At 37.3% G+C, this 23,066-nt stretch overlaps 1 protein-coding gene across 1 annotated transcript in view; it reads right to left on the reverse strand.

Annotated features, from left to right (window-relative positions):
- GABRG3 (gamma-aminobutyric acid type A receptor subunit gamma3) overlaps positions 1 to 23,066 on the reverse strand; it is a 635,170-nt gene that overhangs the window by 24,810 nt on the left and 587,294 nt on the right. The window contains exon 6 of the mRNA XM_060005519.1: positions 173 to 310. Within this exon, the coding sequence (XP_059861502.1) occupies positions 173 to 310 (138 nt within the window). The remainder of the gene's footprint in view (positions 1 to 172; positions 311 to 23,066) is intronic.

Here is a 23,066-nt window from a genome sequence, read left to right on the forward strand (position 1 = left end):
GAATCAGCTGTTTTGCCTCAAATGTCATTTAAGAATCATGCTGATCCGAATATAATTATTTTAAACATACACAGGAAGAAATCTGCATGAAAGGGAAAGGTATGCCTAAGTCATCAGTGGGAAAAAGTCGGATTTGGTTTTGAGAACTACACTTCTGTAAGTTAACTACTACCTGCAGATGTTTTCACAATTTCTGTGGTGTTTCTGAGGCCCATGAAGTCAAACTGATAAAGCCGCCAGGATTTCTGATCAGCTGCCTCAACCGAATTTTTTCTCCATCTATAAATCATTTCTTCTTTGGGGTAGCCATCTGAAAATGCAGAAAAAATAACACTTGAAAGATGTAGGTTTGTAAAGCATTAATGTCGAAATTATAATGCTGATCATTTAATAGGAGCTGAAATTTTAGTCCATGGGCAAAGGCCACCTAACCCAGAAGGTTTCTACTGCAGATCTTCACAATCAGCAAGATATTCCAAGCCACAAGTGTTTCCATCATCTGTATGGACACAACACATATCTTTCACTGTGGAAGGCTTGATTATAGATGACGTTCAAAGAATGCACATGAAAGTACTGGTCAGAGTCTCACTAGCTCCTAAACACCAGGATCTAACAACCTGGCCCACACTCACCAGACCTTCCACCTTTTTCCTGAACTTTGTCCAGATCTCAGGAAAGGTGATTTTACTTTTTTCATTATAAACTTTTATTATAAATAGCTTTTATTATTTCCAACATATTTTTTTTTTATTATTGAAGTGTAGTTGTACAATATGTCATGTGTACAGTATAATGGGTCACAATTTTTTAAAGGTTATAAACTACATTTATAGTTATAAGATACTGGCTATATTTCCTGTGCTGTACAATATATCCTTGTAACTTATACAAAACAGTTTACACGTTTTGATTCCCTAACTTCTATTGCCCTCATTTCCTTCTCCCCACTGGTAACCACTAATGTGTTCTCTAATCTATGTCTGCTTCTCTTGTTCTATTCACTAGTTTGTTGTATTTTTAAATTCTGCACTTGTGATATCATTCATGCAGTATTTGTCTTTCTCTCTCTGACTTATTTCATTTAGCATAATAACTTTAAGAAAGACAATAAGGATTTGAGAGGTCAACTTACTCTGTTATGCTCTTTTAGTCTCCAGTTCTGATCAGTTTGACATTTTCCTGAGACCATTATCCAACTTGTTAGTTACTCTAGAAAAGCAAGATATTTTGGTGTTCTAGGCTCAGTGTGGGCAACATGCCCAGAGCTGGGTGTCTTGGATAAGGGTTCTCCCCTACTCCTACTGGTAGTTAGCAGGGTTCTGTTGGCTCCCTAAGCCCAAGCCAGTGATTGGCCCGATGCTTGTTTTTCAACTCCTGGATTCCCTTTCTGAACAGCACTTGGGACCGCAACGTTAAACTCCCCGGAACTCTCTGATGTAATAGAATACAAGTACGCTTCCTGCTTTCTAACTGTGGATTACTCTGTGAAATTATTGTCAACATTGCAAGGATACTTACTTGCTCTCCCCTAACTGGACAAAGTTGACATCAAGGCATTAGACTCAGCCTGAAGTAACCAAACATTTTACTTGGCCATTAGCCACTGTCTCAATAGATTTATCTCCTCATTAAACTATCAAATTATAAAAGGTATTTTATGCTATAATTCTTTTTTATTTGTTTTGTTAAACAGCTTTATTGAGATATAAAACTGACACATTTAACGTACAAGTTTGGTGTTTTTCAGTATACTCTCAGAGTGGTGAAACTGTCGCATAAATCTAATTTTAGAGTATTTTTATCATCCCAAAATGTAAACTTAGTCATTAGCATTCACTCCCAACTCCACCTCCTTAGCACATATCATGCATCGCTCCCAGACCTAGACAACCACTAATATATTTTCTGTCCATAGGTTTGCCTATTCTAGGCATTTCATATAAATTGAGTCATACTACCTGTTATCTTTTATAACTTTCTTTACTTAGCATAATGTATTCAAGGTTCACTCACACTGTAGCACATGTCAGTACTTCATTCCTATTTATTGCTCAATAATATTCTGTTGTATGGATATGCATTTTTTTAAAATCTATTTGTCATTTGATAGACATTTCGTCTGATCTACTTTTACACTATCATGAATAATGCTGTTAGGAACATTGTGTACAAGATTTTGTGTCAATATGTTTTCAGTTTTCTTCAGAATATACCTGAGTGGAACTGTTGGTCATGGGTTTACTCTATATTTAATACTTCTCCAACAGTCATAGAAGTGTCAGGTTGTAACTTACTGTTGTTTAATTTGCATTTCCCAAATGGTTGTTATTGAGGATCTTTCCATGGATTTATTGGTCATATATATGACAAGTTTGCTAGGGTATGTTCAAATCTTTTGCTCATTTTTAAATTGGATTTTTTCCCCATATTTTGGAGTTTGGAGCTGTGTATTTTGTATTCAACTCCTTTATCAGACATATGTTTTACAAATATTTTCTGCCATTATGCTGTTTATATTTTTATTTATCCATTTTTCAAAGAGTTTTATTATAAAATTATTGAGGCAGAGTTTCCTCTTAAGCACTTTGAAGATACCATGTAATTGTCTTTTGGCCCCTATGGTATCTGAAGGGAAATCAGCTGTTAATCATATTGAAACTTAAAAATGATAATTTTTCCCTTGCCTATTTCAAAATTTTCTCTGACTTTTGTCAATTTGACTATGATATGATAAGCGTGGATCTCCTTGAGTTCATTGAAGTTTGTTGAGTTCTTGGATGTATAGACTACTCCTCTGGGACTCCTACTAATTGTATGTTGTTGATCATGGTGTGCCATAGGTTTACGAGTTTTGATACACCTTTTTCCTTTTTTTTCCATTTTTTTCCTGTCTTTGGATAAAATCTACTGGCCTGTCTTCAAGTTTGCTGATCCTTTGCTCTGTCTACTCCAATCTATTTGTTACAGTTTCCTTTAATTTTTGGACATGGGTTCCTGTAGTTCTTCAAAAGTATTTAAGATAGGTGACTTAAGGTCTTTGTCAAGTACATCCAACATCTGGGATTCTTCAAGGATGACTTCTACTGACAGCTTTTACTCCTGTGTATGTGGCATGCTTTCTCGTTTGTAGGTTCTGTAAATGTTGATAAAAAATGTCTGGAAATGAGACATTTTACATTTTCGATAATATATTGTGACAACACTGGTATCTGAACCCTCTGTGTGCACCAGGGTTTGTTTTGGTCTTGTTGGGATCTGCGTGTGAAAGCAATTTATGAGAAAACCTTAGTTTTAACTCCTGTGCTTGAGAAATTTCCACAAGGCCAGAGGTGAGTGATAGGGGTCTATAGTTTGTCTATAACAAATCCACCAATGATAACAACTGGTAAAAACTAAACTAAGATAAACATAAAAATCAAGAACTGGTCAGTCGCATCCAGCAAAACCCTAATCTACATTTCCTCCTAAAGTTCCCAGCCTCAATTTTGAGATGATTTGTTGTCTATATAAGTATTACACAGATGCAGTGTACAAGGTGATTGTAGATATTTAATCTGCTTCTCCTGAGGCTGCAGGGAGAAATTTCCTTCTCTTCTTTGTTTGCACAGGCCCTGGGGTTCAGCTTTGGATTTGTCCCAGCCTCTGCATGTTGGTTACCCTCTGGTGTCTGACAGGAGGTGGTTCACTCAATCCAAGGGGAGGGAGTGGTACAGAATGAGGGGTGTGAGCCTGTGGTGGCAGAGGCCGGTTTGATGTTACAACAGACTGATCGTACCATGTGTTCTCTCAGAAAAGTGGTCCCTGGATCATGGGACCCTGGCAGTGGTGGGCTACACAGGCTCCCAGGAGGGGAGGTGTGGATAGTGACTTGTACTTGCACACAGGATTCTTGGAGGCTGCACCAGCAACAGGCATTTCTTGCCTGTCTCTGGTGTTCACACTGATAACCGCCGTTTTTGTCCATCTCTGAAGTTCATTTAGGCAGTCCTCTGAATCCCTTCTCATCACACACCCCAAACAATTGTCTCTTGTCTCAGGCAGGTCTAGACTTTTCCTGGACTCCCTCCCAGCTAGCTGTGGCACACTCACCCCCTTCAGTCTGTGTTCACACAGTCAACCCCAGTCATCTTCCTGGGGTCTGAACTCCAAATCCTGAGCCTCAGCGCCTAGTCTCCACCTGATCTTGTGCTTGAACAGATTCGCTTCTCAGGCTGGTGAGAGCCGGTCAGCACCAACTTTCTGTGTGAGGATCTCTCCGCTTTGCCTTCTGCACCCCGGTTGCTACACTCTCCTCTGTGGCTTCCAAGAATACCCCTGCTCACACCCTGTCTCCACCAGTGAATGGGCTTCCCAGTGTGTGGAAATAGTTCCTCCTTCACAGCTCCCTCCCTGAGATGCAGGTCTCATCCTATTCTTTTGTTTCTGTTTTTTCTTTTTCTTTTGCCCTACCCAGGTACATGGGGATTTGTACCTGGACAAAATATACATGGATCCCAATAATTATTGCAGCATTATTTACAATTTTCAAGATATGGAAGTAACCTCCATCAACAGAAAAATGGATAAAAAAACTGTGGTATTTATACAATGGAATATGACTCAGCCATACAAAAATTGAAATTGTGCCACTAGCAACAACATGGATGGACTTGGAGGGCATTATGCTAAGAGAAATAAGACAAAAACAAATATTGTTTGATATTACTTACATGTAGAATATAAAAAAGTCAAATTCACAGATGCAAAAGTAGAATGGTGGTTACTAGAGGTTGGCTCATTGGGGGAAATGAAGAGGTGTTGGTCAAAGTGTACATATTTGCAAAAATAAAAAAGTAAGATTTTTGCGATCATGCATCTAAAATGGTTTAATTTTGTGAAATTTCAAACCTTACTGATATGATTATCTATGTTCTACTCTGGTGTAAATGAATAACATACATTTTCATATTTTGAGGCAGTATTATGCAGTGGACTAAAAATTAAGAGACTGACAGGAGAGGAAGTTGCAAAAGATACGTTTTTTGGTCCAACCTATGAAAACAGCCCCAAATGTATATGTTTGCCATGAAATAGCATGTTCTTGTAGAATAGGCAGAATTTTCCCAGAATCTCCATTTATGAACCAGATATCCATTCAGGCTATCTCCACCGCAAAATGACTGATAGCATCTTGCAAAATCATATTTCAAATATTTTGAGTATTTTAAAAGATACTACGTGCAGATACAGAAAAAGTACAACTTCATAGCCACCGGCACCTTGAAATATGTCGAGAGCACCTCACTTTCTACTTAAAGAATCTGGCAAACATTTGAGTACATTCAATTCTTTAAACTGAACTTTACACAAACTTTAGCCTGAGTTGATGATTACAGCGTGACTCCACTAATACTGGTGTTAAATATTGAGTCAACGCCTATTTTCATAACCCATGCGATATTGCGTTGGGGGACCTTTTCCCCTACAACTGACACAAATAACATTCTCCTGAAGTAGGAGCCCATATAAACCACTATATATATCTCATTTTGTTTTTCCCCATTTTAAACCAGATAATCTGCTTCACCTTGGGGAATATATAGGAATCTCAAAATAACAAAATTACTTTCTTCCTTATCTAAAAACCAGGAAATGTAAACATTTCTACATTTTTGTATTTTCATGCAATTTACTGTCTTAACTTTCAAAAATTTAAATGTTTTTTAAAAAATACATTAGATTTCATTATTAAAACCTTGTAGGATGTCTTGGTCCAAGTGGGATAAAGTGATAAAGACTTCTTCTGCAAAGCTGGGCTCTTATTGATTGATTTCTATGTGTTCCTCTAGCTCGTCCCTGAATTACCAGAAGTGAGGAATGATGCTGGGTAAGTGCCTGGAAGCAGGAGGAGGGCTCCTGCTCCGAGGTTTGAACATGTTAGGAAGCTGTAGTATTTCCATACAAGTTTACAGAGGCACAGCTTTGTTTGAAAGACTACAGCTTACCTCTTGCAGGAGATCAGGATGAAGGTGAGAAAGCATGAAAAGGAAGATGACTGCGTATCTCACTGATACGTTTTGGACACGGTTCACACTCTTCTCCGCTCTTAGAGATGATAATTACATGAGAGGTTCTAAAAGATTAGTATTAAACAAAAGGACTAGATTTTGTTATTCAGTGGTTTCCTGAGTCTATTTGAGAGAATTATGAAATAAAAGTTTGAGAAACTGCTGGTCTGAACCTTACATGACAGTAGCTTTTTTCAGAGAATTCTTACTTGTTTTTTAATAATTTTGCAAGGGTGTGTGCATGAGTGCACGTGAGTATGTGTTATGTGTGTGTGTGTGTGTGTGTGTGTGTGTGTGTGTGTGTATGAACAGGTACAGAATACCTGTAAAAAGTCTTACCTTTTCTGAAGTTCTGCAGGCTCTTTGAGGAAAATCATTTCAACCAACAACTGTTTTCTAAATACCATGTGGAATCCACACATATATGACAGTGTACTAACTCAAATTCCTGCCTTTATGTATTTCTCTCCTCAACAGGAATTGTGCAGTGTGAACTCAGCAAAGCTTGCCAGATTGATTTAAATCAAGGTTTTTGAAGCAAATAATGTACTACTATCAAATATTAGTACTGTGGAAGTGTGCTCAAACTATTTTCCAGGCATGATTATGTGGATATGGATAATTAAGTCATAACTGGTCTTTAAGTGAAACCAGCTGCATTTACTAGTGCTGTTCCCTGCTGGTATCTTCCACTCCCCATTGTAGGATGACGTCCAGATCCTATCCTAACCCCATTCTCCTGAATTCCAGGTCAGATTTGTGCTGAATATTTCCGTATCTATTTCAATATGAATAAAACCAAATTATCTTTTACAGTAAATTCCCATATCTTTTCAATATCTCCTTCCTTCGGTAAAAATATTACAATTTCCTTAGACATGTAGGCAAAAACCCTACCATAGTTGCCTCACATTTCTCAATTTACTAATCGGAAATTCCAATCTGTGTTGAGTCTGTCTCCATCTGCTCAACCCCATCATTCCAGCCTTAGTTTGGACCATCTCTCCAAGTCACGTCTGGAATCCGTAGTGGCCTTCTAATTTCTCTATATAGTTATGCAACCATCCCTGCTTGACTATTTCAGTCACACAGGTTCCAGTGTGATTTTCTCCTGAAAATAAATCTAACGTCATTTCTCTAATTTAAAACCTTAATGACTTACCATTTCCCGTGGCATAAAGGTCCTTTGGTAAGTGGGGCCACACCTGTTCTCCCACAGTGGTTCCTATATCCTTGCCAGCATTTCTAGTTCTTAGATTTTGATAATGTCATTCTAACAGGTGTGAGATATCTCAGTTGGCTTGGATTTGCATTTCACTGATGATAAGTGATTTTGAAGATCTTTTCATGTAGTTGGCCATTTGTTGATCTTCTTTGGAAACCTATTCAGATTTCTTGCCTATTTTTAAAATTTTTGTTTTTGTTGAGGTATAGTTGATGTACAATACTATATAACTTTCAGGTGTACAACATAGTGTTTAAGAATTTTTAAAAGTTATATTCCATTTATAGTTATTATAAAATATTGGCTATATTCCCTATGTTGTACTATGGCTTCTTTATTTTATACATAGTAGTTTGTACATCTCAATCTCCTACTCTTATCTTCTCACTTCTCTCTCCCCACTGGTAACCACTAATGATCTCTGTTTCCATGAGTGTATCTCTTTTTTGTTACATTCACCTATTTTTGCAGTCACTTCCTCACATAGAGCTAATTGTTCCATTCTTTTTACAGTTGCATTTTGTACACATCCATCACACACACATATACTCACATAACACACTCACACTCATAAATACACATCACACTCACTCACACACACACTCACACACATATACCAAGTTGGAAGTTCCAAGACAGTGAAGTGGTTCCTAGGGAAAACCAAGCAATACACAAATTAAAAGCCAACCCCAATTATGGATTTTGAGCACATTTTCTATATTTTCATGCCTATAATTAGTAACAACTGGAATGGCAATTTAGATTTGTACATTTATGAATAAGGGGTATATTAAGTATTACTCTCCTCTGCAGACAACTTTTAGTGTCAAGAAGTTGACAATAACTTTTTCTCCCTTGAAAGTATAATAACCTTGACATCAGTTAAAATAAAATTTTAATTTAGTGGGGCCCAACAAAATTTCAGACAGGTCCCAGTGGTCTCAAAGGTCTGAACTCGTTCTGGGCCATCTCAAGGAGATGTCTAGAAATGTGTCACAATGATGCGGGCACCACTGTTATTTATTAAGAGGGGAGACGGGTTGCTTGACATTCTTCAGTGCAGGAAATAATTGTCTTGCCTCCTGCACAACTTTTACATGTTCATAGGCCACCTAAGCAGGTCAAAAACAAGAAATATGCAAAACTATTTGTCTAACTCTGTTTAATCTGTACATTCAAAAATTATTTCTATGCAGAGATGTTATACACTGATTTTCCCGGAAATACAGCTGATTTGTAAATAGAGTGAAATTTTTATTTCAATCTGGTTTGAAATTAACCAATATTTAATCGTTTTTTGACAAGTCACATCACTGAGTACAGGTTGCTTGTCGTGTCTGAGCCACCAGGTAAACAGGCCTGAATGACAGATATCCAACTATGTAGATATGTTTCTTCCTTGGGTCTTCTATGAAGCCATGTCAATTACATGCAAAGTGAAATACTTAAATTTTATTTAAATTACTTTCGTATTTTCCCTTGATGTGACAGAGCACTGTGCAATTTTTTGGAAATTTCTGTGTATAATTTGGTTATATTACAGATTTTATTTCAGAAAGTGAAAGACATAATGAAATACTTGTTAAAAAATGAGGCATGTGTATAATCGTGTTATGGATTGAATTGTTGCTTCCAAAATTTCACGTGTTCAAGTCCTAGACCCCAGTGTCTTTGAATGCAACCTCATTTGGAAAAGGAAATTTGGATACAGATTCATACATGTAAGGAAGCTGATATGCGGAGACGGGAGAATTTGGCCAGCTTTAAGTCAAAAGAGAAACTTGGAACAGATCCCTCATGACCCTGAGAAACAGCCAACCCTGCTGACGCCTCAATCTCTGTTTTCTCACCTGAAGCACTGTGAGACAATAAATTTCTTTTGTTTGAGCCACACAGTTTATTGTACTTTGTTATGGTAGTCTGTCCTATTTGGGTTGCTGATATCAACACCATGGCCAGGGTAGCTTTTAAACAACAAAAATGGATTCCTCACGGTCTGGAAAGTCCAAGATCAAGGTGTCACGTTTTCTGGTAATGACCCTTCCTGGTTCGTAGCCAGTGCCTTCACGCTTTGTCCTCACATGGTGGGCTAAAGTTCCTTCTGCGGCCTCTTTTATAAAAGCACTAATTCCATTGATGAGGCTCCACCCTTGTGATTTAAGCAACTACCCAAGGCCCCACCTATTAAAACCATTACTTTTATAGATAGGATTTCAACATGAATTTGGGGTGACACAAATAGACCATAGCACAGCCTTAGCAAGTATAATGTGAAGTTTATAATAATACAATGTGATTGCCAATCGTGGACCCATACTAACTGTTATGGAAAACACTCTGGTACTTCCTCAACAAGTTTAACAAAGAGATACTATATGACCCAACAATTTCAATCATAACTATATACCAAAGAAAAATGAAAACATGTCCATGCAAAAGTTTGTATATGAATTTTAATAGCATTATTCACAATAGGCTCAAAACTGTGTGGGAAAATGTACATCAGCTGATAAATGGATAATCAAAATTGGTATATCTGTACAATGAAACATCATTTAGCAATGGAATGAAATGCAGTAATGAAACACACAAATGGATGGACCTTGAAAACATGCTAAGTAAAAGAAGCAAGTCACAAAATATCATATATCATATAATTCCATTTATGAAAAGAGTCGAGAATAGACATAGATTAGTATTTGTCTCAAGAGATGAGGAACTGGGGGGATATTGGAGAGTAACTGCTAATTAATTTGGGTTTGGGAGATGATGAAATTTTTCTAAAACTGATTGAGGTGACGGTTGCACAGTTCTGTGAATTGTTAACATTAAATGGATGAATTATATGACGTAAATTATATCTCAATAAAACTATTATATAAAAAGTTATCAGATACATGTGGAAAATGTATCATAGACCATATCTATGTATCAAAGACCATAGCTCAGAGAGTTTCCAAAATTAATCACTGAGAACCAAAATGTGATAGAAAATGGAAAAAGCACTGAAAATGTCTAACATGAATGTATTTGGGATTCAAGAAAGAAAGCAAACGTATGGGGAAGAAGCAATTCTTGAAATAAGAATAGCTAAGGGTTTTCTAACACTATGCACAAAGCCATAGATTTAAAAAGCTATATGAGGCAAAAGTAATATTGATAGGTAAGTATAAAAAGCACACACACATATATATATCATAATATAGCTGTTGAAAATAAATGACGAGGAAAAAGTCTTAAAAGCAGTTAAAGATGTTTTCTAAGCAGCAACAAATAGATTAATTGACTTCTTGATAGAAAAAGGAAGTCAAAATACAGTTGTATAAAATTTTCAGAGATGAAAGAAAATATCTGTAAATTTAGGACTTTATGCCAAGCAAAGTATTCTACAAAAATGATGTAGAGGTTTCTTTCAGGCCAACAAAAACATGATCCAAAATATTGCTGGCTAGACTGAAAGAAATTATCTTAGAGGGACACACTGAATTGAAGTAAAATCAGGAAAAAGGGTAAATATTTTGGTAACACTGACACAATGCACTATGGAAATTTAAGTGTATACAGAATTAAAGTGTGCAACCACAATAACATATAAAGTGAAGAAGAATATATTAGGTTAAAGTGTTCTAAAGTCATTTTTGTTATCTGGAAATAATGAAAGCACACCAAGTGTTATCAGTTATTTGTTACTTCCTTGTGATAAGAACACTTAAGATTACATTCAACAACTTTCTATCACACAGCAATGTTAACTATAGTTATGTTGTATACTATATCCCTAGTACTTACAACTGGAAGTTTGTATATTTGAGCACCTTCTTTTAATACCTCTCACTTCTGGTAACCAAAAATCTGACCTTTTTCCTATGTTTGGTTTTTGTTTGTTTTTAGATTCCACACATGAGTGTGACCATACAGCATTTTTCTCTCTGTCCTCTTTCACTTAGCATAATACCCTCAAGGTCCATCCATGTTGTCACAAATGGCAGGATTTCTTCTTTTCTATGGCTCAATAACATTTTATTGTGTGTATATATTCCACAACTTTTTATCTATTAGTCCACTGATGGACACATGTTTCCATGTCTTGGCTATTGTAAATCATGCTGCTATGAACATAGCGGTGTAGATACCTTTTTGAATCAATGTTTTTATTTACTTTGGAAAGAGTCTCAGAAGTAGAGTTGCTGGATCATATGGTAGTTCTGTTTAAAATTTTTTTGAGAATCCTCAATACTGTTTTACATAGTGGCTATACCAGTACACAATTCCACCAGCAGTGTACAAAATGTTCTCTTTTCCCCACATCCTTGCCGGTATTTGTTATCTCTGGGGTTCTTTAAGATGACCATTCTAACAAGCATAAGGTTATAACTCGTAGTGGATGTGACTTGCATGTCCCCGATGTTAGTGATGTTGAGATTTTTTTTTTTTTTTTTTGTGGTACACAGGACTCTCACTGCTGTGGCCTCTCCCGTTGCAGAGCACAGGCTCTGGACATGCAGGCTCAGTGGCCAAGGCTCACAGGCCCAGCTGCTCCGGGACATGCAGGATCTTCCCGGACTGTGGCACGAAAACGGGTCCCCTGCATCGGCAGGACTTTCAACCACTACGCCACCAGGAAAGCCTGCGAGCATTTTTTTCATGTACCTGTTCTCCATTGATATGCTTTCTCTGGCAAAAAGTCTACTCAGGCCTTTTGCCAATTTGAATTATTTGTTTTTTCTATAAAGTTATATGTTTTTAAATATATTTTAAATAAACTTCCTCATATATATGGTTAGCAAATATTTTTCCCATCTAATACGTTGTCTTTTTACTGTTGTTTCTTTTGCTGCACAGAAACTTTTTAGTTTGATGTAGTCCACTGTTTAAAAAAATTTTTTTGTTTGTCCTTTAGGTGACAGACCCAGAAAAGCACTGCTGTTGATTGTGCAAAGACGGCCTCTAAAGGCTGGAGTGTACATTGGCTGCAGTCGGGACTTCTGGGACAACATAAAACACACCAACATTCGAATTATAGGGGTTCCAGAAGAAGAAGAGAGAAAGAGAGGGACTGAGAAAATATTTGAAGAGATTATACTTGAAAACTTCCCTAATATGGGAAAGGAAATAATAAGTCCAGGAAGCACAGAGAGTCCCATACAGGATAAATACAAGGAGAAATACAACAAAACACATATTAATCAAACTGTCAAAAATTAAATACAAAGAAAACATATTAAAAGCAGCAAGGGAAAAACAAATAACACACAAGGGAATCCCCATAAGGTTAACAGTTGATCTTTCAGCAGAAACTCTGCAAGCCAGAAGGGACTGGCAGGACATATTTAAAGTGATGAAGGGGAAAATCCTGCAAACAAGATTATTCTACCCAGGAAGGATCTCAATCAGATTTGTTAGAGAAATTGAAACCTTTACAGACAAGCAAAAGCTAAGAAAGTTCAGCACCACGAAACAAGCTTTACAACAGACACAATAGGAACTTCTCTGGACAGGAAACACAAGAGAAGGAAAAGACTTACAATAACGAACCCAAAACAATTAAGAAAAAGGGAATACGAACATACACATGGATAATTACCTTAAAAGTAAATGGATTAAATGCTCCCACCAAAAGACACAGATTGGCTGAATGGATACAAAAAGAAGTCCCATATATATGCTGTCTACAAGAGACCCTCCTCAGACCTAGAGACACATACAGACTGAAAGTGAGGGGATGGAAAAAGATATTCCATGCAAACGGAAATTAAAAGAAAGCTGGAGTAACAGTTCTCATATCAGACAAAATAGACTATAAAGACTATTAGAAATGACAAAGAAGGACACTACATAATGATCAAGTAATCGATCCAAGAAGCAGATATAAAAATTGTTAATATTTATGCACACAACATAAGAGCACCTCAATACATAAGGCAAATGCTAACAGCTATAAAAGGGGAAATCGACAGTAACACATTCATAATAGGGGACTTTAACACCCCACTTTCACCAATGGACAGATCATACAAAATGAAAATGAAACACAAACTTCAAACGATACATTAAACAAGGTGGACTTAATTGATATTTATAGGATATTCCATCCAAAAACAACAGAATACACATTTTTCTCAAGTACTCATGGAACTTTCTCCAGGAGAGATCATATCTTGGGTCACTAATCAAGCCCTGGTAAACTTAAGAAAAGTGAAATCGTATCAACTATCTCTTCTGACCACAACGCTATGAGACTAGATATCAATTACAGGAAAAGATCGGAAAAAATACAAACACATGGAGGCCAAAAAATAAACTACTTAATAACGAAATGATCACGGAAAAAATCAAAGAGGAAATAAAAATTTACCTAGAAACAAATGACAATGGAGACAGGACGACCCAAAACCTATGGTATGCAGCAAAAGCAGTTCTAAGAGGGAAGTTTATAGCAACACAATCCTACTTTAAGAAACAGGAAACATCTCGAATAAACAACCTAATTTGCACCTAAACGAATTAGAGAAAGAAGAACAAAAGAACCTCAAAGTTAGCAGAGGGAAAGAAATCATAAAGATCTGATCAGAAATAAATGAAAAAGAAATGAAGGGAATGATAGCAAAGATCAATAAAACTAAAAGCTAGTTATTTGAGAAGATAAACAAAATTGATAAACCATTAGCCAGACTCATCAAGCAAAAAGGAGGACTCAATAGAATTAGAAATGAAAAAGGAGAAGTAACAACTGACACTGCAGAAATACAGAAGATCGTGAGAGATTACTACAAGCAATTCTATGCCAATAAAATGGACAACTTGGAAGAAATGGACAAATTCTTAGAAATGCACTGCCTGCCAAGACTGAATCAGGAAGAAATAGAAAATGTGAACAGACAAATCACAAGCACTGAAATTGAAACTGTGATTAATAATCTTCCAACAAACAGAAGCCCAGGGCCAGAGGGCTTCACAAGTGAATTCTATCAAACATTTAGAGAAGAGTTAACACCTATCCTTCTCAAACTCTTCCAAAATATAGCAGAGGGAGGAACACTCCTAAACTCATTCTACGAGGCCACCATCACCTTGATACCAAAACCAGACAAGGATGTCACAAAGAAACCTACAGGCCAATATCACTGATGAACACAGATGCAAAAATCCTCAACAAAATACTAGCAAACAGAATCCAACAACACATTAAAAGGGTCATCCACCATGATCAAGTGGGCTTTATTCCACGAATGCAAGGATTCTTCAATATACGCAAATCAATCAACGTGACACACCATATTAACAAACTGAAGGAGAAAAACCATATGGTCATCTCAATAGATGCAGAGAAAGATTTTGACAAAATTCAACACACATTTATGATAAAAACCCTGCAGAAAGTAAGCATAGAGGGAACTTTCCTCAACAGAATAAAGGCCATATATGACAAACCCACAACCAACATCGTCCACAGTGGTGAAAAACTGAAACCATTTCCACTAAGATCAGGAACAAGACAAGGTTGCCCACTCTCACCACTTTTATTCGACATTGTTTTGGAAGTTTTCTCCACAGCAACAAGAGAAGAAAATGAAATAAAAGGACTCAAATCGGGAAAGAAGTAAAGCTGTCACTTTTTGCAAATGACATGATACTATATATAGAAAAGCCTAAAGATGCTACCAGAAAATTACTAGAGCTAATCAATGAATCTGGTAAAGTAGCAGAATACAAAATTAATGCACAAAAATCTGTGGCGTTCCGATACACTAATGATGAAAAATTTGAAAGTGAAATCAACAAAACAATCCCATTTACCATTGCGACAAAAAGAATAAAATATCTAGGAATAAACCTACCTGAGACAAAGACCTGTATGCAGAAAATTATGACACTGATGAAAGAAATTAAAAATGATACAAATAGATGGAGAGATATACCATGTTCTTGGATTGGAAAAATCAACATTGTGAAAATGACGGTACTACCCAAAGCAATCCACAGATTCAATGCAATCCCTATCAGACTACCACTGGCATTTTTCACAGAACTCGAACAAAAAACTTCACAATTTGTATGGAAACACAAAAGACCCCGAATAGCCAAAGCAATTTGAGGACAAAAAACGGAACTGGAGTAATCAGGCTTCCTGACTTTAGACTATACTACAAACCTACAGAAATCAAGACAGTATGGTACTGGCACAAAAATAGAAAGATCAGTGGAACAGGACAGAAAGCCCAGAGATAAACCCACGCATATATGGTCACCTTATCTTTGATTAAGGAGGTAGGAATGTACAGTGGATACAGGACAACTTCTTCAATAAGTGGTGCTGGGAAAACAGGACAGGTAGGTACATGTAAAAGTATGAGATTAGATCACTCCTTAACACCATACACAAAAATAAGGTCAAAATGGATTAAAAGACCTATATGTAAGGTCAGAAACTATCAAACTTTTAGTGGAAAACATAGGCAGAACACTCTGAAATAAATCACAGCAAGATCCTTTTTGACCCACCTCCTAGATAAATGCAAATAAAAATAACAATAAATGGGACCTAATGAAACTTCAAAGCTTTTGCACAGCAAATGAAACCATAAACAAGACCAAAAGACAACCCTCAGAATGGGAGAAAATATTTGCAAATGAAGCAACTGACAAAGGATTAATCTCTAATATTTACAAGCAGCTCATGCAGCTCAATAACAAAAAAAAACAAAACAACCCAATCCAAAAATGGGCAGAAGACCTAAATAGACATTCCTCCAAAGAAGATATACAGACTGCCAACAAACACATGAAAGAATGCTCAACATCAATCATTAGAGAAATGCAAATCAAAACTACAGTGAGATATCATCTCACACCAGTCAGAATGGCCATCATCAAAAAATCTAGAAACAGTAAATGCTGGAGAGGGTGTGGAGAAAAGGGAACACTCTTGCACTGCTGGTGGGAATGTGAATTGATAGAGCCACAATGGAGAACAGCATGGAGGTTCCTTAAAAAACTACAAATAGAAGTGCCATATGACCCAGGAATCCCACTAGTGGGCATATACCCTGAGAAAACCATAATTCATAAAGATCATGTACCAAAATGTTCACTGCAGCTCTATTTACAATAGCCTGGAGATGGAAACAACCTAAGTGTCCATCATCAGATGAATGGATAAAGAATATGTGGCACATATATACAATGGAATATTAGCCACAGAAAGAGAGGAAATTGAGTCACTTGTAGTGAGGTGGATGGACTTAGAATCTGTCATACAGAGTGAAGTAAGTCAGAAAGAGAAAGACAAATACCATATGCTAACACACATATATGGAATTTAAGGAAAAAAATGTCATTGACAACCTAGAGGTAAGACAGGAATAAAGACACACCTACTAGAGAATGGACTTGAGGATATGCGGAGGGGAAGTGTCACCTGTGACAAAGCGAGAGAAAGGCATGGACATATATACACCAACAAATGTAAAGTAGATAGCTAGTGGGAAGCAGCCGCATAGCACAGAAAGATCAACTAGGGGCTTTGTGACCTCCTGGAGGGGTGGGATAGGGAGGATGGGAGGGAGGGAGACCCAAGAGGGAAGAGAAATTGGAACACATGTATATGTATAACTGATTCACTTTGTTATAAAGCAGAAATTAACACACCATTATAAAGCAATTATACTCTAATAAAGATGTAAAAAAAAAAAGCAAATCACAACCTTCCATTGGAGTTTGCTCCGTTATTCAGCTGTAATTAAGAGAAAACGGTTTGATTTACCCACAATCATCTCTCATTCTCCTTGTTCTAGTTCCTAGAGAATAGACAGGACAGAGTTTCCTCTAAATTACATCCTTTGGATTTGCATTGCTGCTTGTACCAAAACACCATATTATGGCAAAAAAACCAAAAAGAGGTGTTGGAAATGTTAGGCAGCTGCATGTATATCCATGAAGTTAGAACACACCCTCACCATACACAAAAATAAACTCAAAATGGTTTTAAGACTTAAATATACGACATGAAAACTCCTAGAAGAGGACATAGGCAAACCATTCTCTGACATAAATTGTACCGTTTTCTTAGGTTTGTCTCCCAAGGGAATAGAAGTAAACGCAAAAATAAATGAATGGTACCTAGTCAAACTTATAAGCTTTTGCACAGCAAAGGAAATGACAAACAAAATGAAAATACAACATATGGACTGGGAGAAAATATTTGCAAATCAAGCGACTGACAAGGGCTTACTTTCCAAAATTTACAAACAACTCAAGAAAGACAGACATTATAGTCTACAAACAATAAATGTTGGACAGAAAAGGAAACTCTCCTACACTCTTGGTGGGAGTGTAAATTGGTGAAGCCCCCATGGAAAACAGTAGGAAGTTTCCTCAAAAAACTAAAAAGAAACACCATATGATCTAGCAATCCCACTCCTAGGCATATACCCAGATAAAACTATAATTTAAAAAGTTGCATGCATCCCTATGAGCATTGCAGCACTATTTACAATAGTAAACTGCACACACACACACACACACACACACACACACACACACAGTGGACTATTACTCAGCAATCAGAAAGAATGAAATAACAACATCTGCAGCAACATGATGGACCTAGAGATTATCATACTATGTGAAGTGAGAAAGAGGAAGACAAATGCCATATGCCATCACTTACATATGGAATCTAAAATATGACACAAATAAAGATATCTATGAAAAGACATTATTACAAAGAAGACATACAGCTGGCTAACAGTCACATGAAAATATGCTCAACACCATTAATCATTAGAGATATGCAAATTAAAGACACAATGAGATGTTTCCTCAACCCGTCAGAATGGCTATTAAAATGACGACAGGATTTCCCTGATGGCGCAGTGGTTGAGAGTCCACCTGCCAATTCAGGGGACTCAGGTTCTTGCACGGGTCCGGGAAGATCCCAAGTGCCGCAGAGCGGCTGGGCCCATGAGCCATGGCCGCTGGGCCTGTGTGTCCGGAGCCTGTGCTCTGCAACAGGAGAGGCCGCTGCAGTGAGAGGCCCGCATACCGCAAAAAAAAAATGACCACAAATAACAAGTGATAGCGAAGATGTGGAGAAAAGGGAACCCTTGTACTCTGTCGGTGGGAATAATTGGTGTGGTCACTGTGGAAACAATATAGAGTTTTCTCAAAAAGCTAAAAATACATATACCACAGCAATTTGACTCCAGGGTATTTATCTGAAAAAAATGAAAACAATAATTCAAAGAGATACCTGCACTTCAATGTTCATAGCAACACTATTTACAATAGCCAAGATATGGAAGCACCCTAAATGTCCATCAATAAATGAATAGTTTAAGAAGTTGTGGTGTATCTGTATATACATATGTGTGTGTGTGTGTGTGTGTGTGTGTGTGTGTGTGTGTGTGTGTATATTAAATACTACTCAGCCATAAAAATGAAATTTTGCCGTTTGCAACAACATGGATGAACTTGGACGCTATTATGCTAAGTGAAATAAGTCAGACAAATACTGTATGATCTCATTTATATGTGCAATTTAAAAATAGAGAGTAAATTGATATTTACCAGGCAGGGTGGGGGAAATGGGGAGATGTTCATCAAAGAGTACAAACTTTCAGATATAAGATGAATTAATTTTGGGAATCTAAAGTACGGTATGATGACTATACGTCGCAATACTGTGTTACATACCTAAAATCCTGTGAGTGTAGATTTTAAATGTTTTCACAATAACAAGAAAAAATGGTAATTATGTGACATGAAGGATGTGTTACCTAACATTATTATGGAAGCATTTTGCCATATATACATTGTATATGTTAAACTTACAAAATATTATATGTCAAATACATTTCAAATAAGGTAGGAAATGAAGTTTGATAACCTTGCTCCAGGGTTAATAAGTACTCCCCAAGCACACATCATTCCACACGCCTTTTACCCTAACATTCCTTTTGGTTGTGTACCCAAATACACTCATGAGTATGATAAGAAGCTAATCCTACAGAACACAGCTTTGCTTACATGATGAGGCACTTCACAGATTACACCTGGCCACCCAAGAATTTTCACATGAAACACTTGATTTGCAATAACTGGTGATATGTGTAAAGCTGTAATCTGCCCAGCAGGGCTGCTTTCACTGACTGATAAAATCTGTCACTCACACGTTATGATTTTAGGGACTCCAAGAGGTATACCCCTTTCCTCTACCCCAAATCTTCCTTCAAAAAAAAGTTCTTTACACAAGGACAGAAATAAATAATCTCAGGCTCTCATCATGGTAAAATCTATTATTTACTTCAAAGTTATACTAATAACGTTATCACTTATCTTCCATTTTATGATACCTTCAAGTAATTGAACAGATAAATCCGATTTTTATGGTCTACTTTTAACCATGTTAGATTTATATTTCCTTTAAGGAGTAATTCTAGTTCAACCTCGGGCAAAATAACTCTCATCTCTTCTACCTTAATGGTAAAATGGAGACTAAATATTAAAGATACCTACTTCTTGGGTCTGGTGTGTTGTGTGTGGTACGGGAAAAGCTCTGCTCAACATCAGATTTTATATTAACACAGATTAACATGGGTTGTTAATATGCAGCAAAGAGAAGTGACTCTGGCAGGTGAATATTGATACTCCTTAATGGAATCAAGTACATTGCAGTGCAGGTGGCATAGCTAGGTATAAGCATTGCTGAAAAAGAATCATTTTTAAACCAGAAGGCAAGAAGTGTTCACCAATATTTCCAGCTTGGTGGAGGAAAAAAACATGCACTAATGAAAGACCTCAAAAGCACACACGTGAATCCCAGAGGCCATAAAAATATTGCCTAGGGCTTCCCTGGTGGCGCAGTTGTTGAGAGTCTGCCTGCTAATGCAGGGGACACGGGTTCGAGTCCTGGTCTGGGAGGATCCCACATACCGTGGAGTAACTAGGCCCATGAACCACAGCTGCTGAGCCTGCATGTCTGGATCCTGTGCTATACAACAATAGAGGCCGCGATAGTGAGAGGCCCATGCACCGCGAAGAGTGGCCCCCGCTTGCCACAACTAGAGAAAGCCCTCACACAGAAACGAAGACCCAACACAGCAAAAATAAATAAATGAAAAAATATATATATATTGCCTACACAGGTACAGATTCTTAAAAACAAGGGATCAAGATGGCTCAGAAATATCTTCCACTGTTTATTTATTGCTATTTATAATGCTGAAAGGTCTTTCAGGGTTAGTTTTTCAGATGAGACATTACCCTGCCAGGGAAAGCAAAAGGAAATTCTTGAGAGATTGTAGGACATGGGAAAGTGGATGGGGAGAGCGTCTGAAAAGAACTGCAGTTTGAAGCAACACAGCATAACAATGACCAGGATGGGGTGAGGATTCTGAGAAAAGTGCAGGGAGGAGAAAATTCAGTTAGAAAGTTCACTATTTAAGGATGTGCACACAGACCACAGACATGGGCAATTCATATATAGCCAAAATTTCACATGTATGCTATCACTATGCAAGGAGAAATGTAAAAATGTGGGAAGTGAAATAAGGTCCCTGGTGTCAATTGTAAATGTTATCAACTTGGAAATAAGATTATACCCTGGTAGTTAAACCGGTGCAATCTACACCTAAATAATGAGATTTATCACGTGAAAAAACAACCCAGTGATCAGTCTGGAAATAATTGAGAGACCCCGAACCAGACTGCAATCTGAGAGAAGAATGGAATGAGATGGCAACTATGGAGCCTGAGAACGTAGTTGTGTGTTGCTTACTATTTTAGGGAGGCAAACTTTACAGTCGGTTGAGGGTCTGGGTCCTGGATAAAGATGCTGCCATTGCTCACTCAGCACTGCCCAGTCTCTGAGATAATCATGAGCCACTAGTCTGAGCATCTAGCTCAGTGGTAATGACCATTTTATCATAAAAACACATTATTCTGGTATATACAAACCAAAAATACTGTCTGGAAATCTGTGAAAGTAGTGTTTGGCTCAGTGGGAGAGGAATTTGTAGTTAGACGGTCTACATTTGAATTTATTTCAAACTGTACACCATCTCCTGGAAAACAACAGTGTATTCTTTAGCCAAATTTAATCATATAACGAGTGTTTTCAATAATACACCATCAACCTGCCTTCATCTGTCCTTTGTCTAGCTTTACTTGTTAACTACAAAATGCAATTTTCTTCTCAGACTGTCATGAACCTGTCCTCCATCCACTTCACACCCTGCGGACCCTGATATGGACAGGGTTGATTAATATGTGGTTATTTTCATTAATGTTTATGAGGGGAGGGAAGCGAGGTTGTCCTAGTAGTGTAAAGAAGCCTCCAAGTACGGGTATGAATGAGTGAAAAGTAGTCTAGTTTGAAACTAAGTGATAGTTTAAGAGTTTGGATGGTAATTCAGTGTCAGTTTGAAATGAATGCTTCTTGGTTTGTGTGAAGAAATTTTATTATTGGGATCACGCTAGTGATGAAGGCGGAAAGGGTAATATTTTTTTACATAGTGTTGGTACTTGCTGCTTTTGTAGAGGTTTGTGTTAGATATTATGATGGGGCAGTTAATATTAGTAATGTGAGTAGGGCCGAGGAAGTAAATAGGCTTATTACTTTTATTTGGAGTTGCACCAATTTTTTGTTTCCTAAGACAAATGGATAACTGTTATCCTTTAAAAGTTTGAAAAAGCCACATTGTTAGGTGAGGGGGTTTGAGTTAACAGTTCTTGCAGTACTTTTTCAGTAAGAAGTTTTGATCTTCTATTACTAGCTTCAAAAACTAGTGTTCTCTTTAAACTATACTTACAATAAAGAGGTCCTAAGATGATTTTGAGGTTTAGTGATAGGAGTAGTAAGGGAATAATGTGTAGGGCTATTAAGGCGTGTTCTCGTGTGAAACAGGGGGTGAGGTTGTTGATTTGGTATGTTTGCCGCGTTGTGTCGTGATTAACATATATAGGGAGTAGAAAGCTGTGATTACAATATTTGTTCCTATTAGGATAATAGTGAGGTTTGATCATGAGAAAGCTGATATAATTACAAGTAGTTCTCCGATTAGGTTGATGGTAAGGAGTAGAGCGAGATTTGTTAGGCTTGCTAGTACTCATCAGGTCGCTATTAGTGGGAGAAAGATTTGTAGGCCTCGTGCTAGGATTCTGGTTCGGCTATGGATTCGTTCATAGTTCGAGTTTGCTAGACAGAATAATATAGAGGATGTAAGGCCATGGGCGATTATTAGAGCGGTAGCTCCTATGTAGCTTCAGGGGGTTTGGATGAGGATAGCTGCGATAACAAGTGCCATGTTGCTGACTGAAGCGTATACGATGTGTGACTTTAGGTCTCTTTGATGTCAACAGATGGAGCTGGTTATGATTATTCCTCATAAGGACAGCATGAAAAAAGGGTAAGCTATATGTTCTATTGGAGGGTTAAGAATTGATGTAATTCGTAATATGCCATAGCCTCCAAGTTTTAGTAGTGCAGCTGCAAGTACTTTTGAACCTGCGATGGGGGCTTCTATGTGTGCTTTCGGTAGTCAAAGATGTAGTCCGTAGAGGGGTATTTTTACTGGAAAAGCTATTATGCAGGCTAATCATATGAGGATGTTGGATCAGGAAGTGGATAGTGGTTGGGCTCAGTGTTGTAATAATAGAAAATTTAGAGATCCTGATGTGTTTTGTAAGTATGTTAGTGCTACTAGTAAGTGGAGTGATATAAGTGTGTAAAATAGGAAGTAGAGTCCTCCATTGAGTCGTTCTGTTTGGTTACCTCAGCGGGTAATAATGAT

This window comes from Delphinus delphis, chromosome 2, assembly GCF_949987515.2.
Source record: "Delphinus delphis chromosome 2, mDelDel1.2, whole genome shotgun sequence".
NCBI lineage: Eukaryota > Metazoa > Chordata > Mammalia > Artiodactyla > Delphinidae > Delphinus > Delphinus delphis.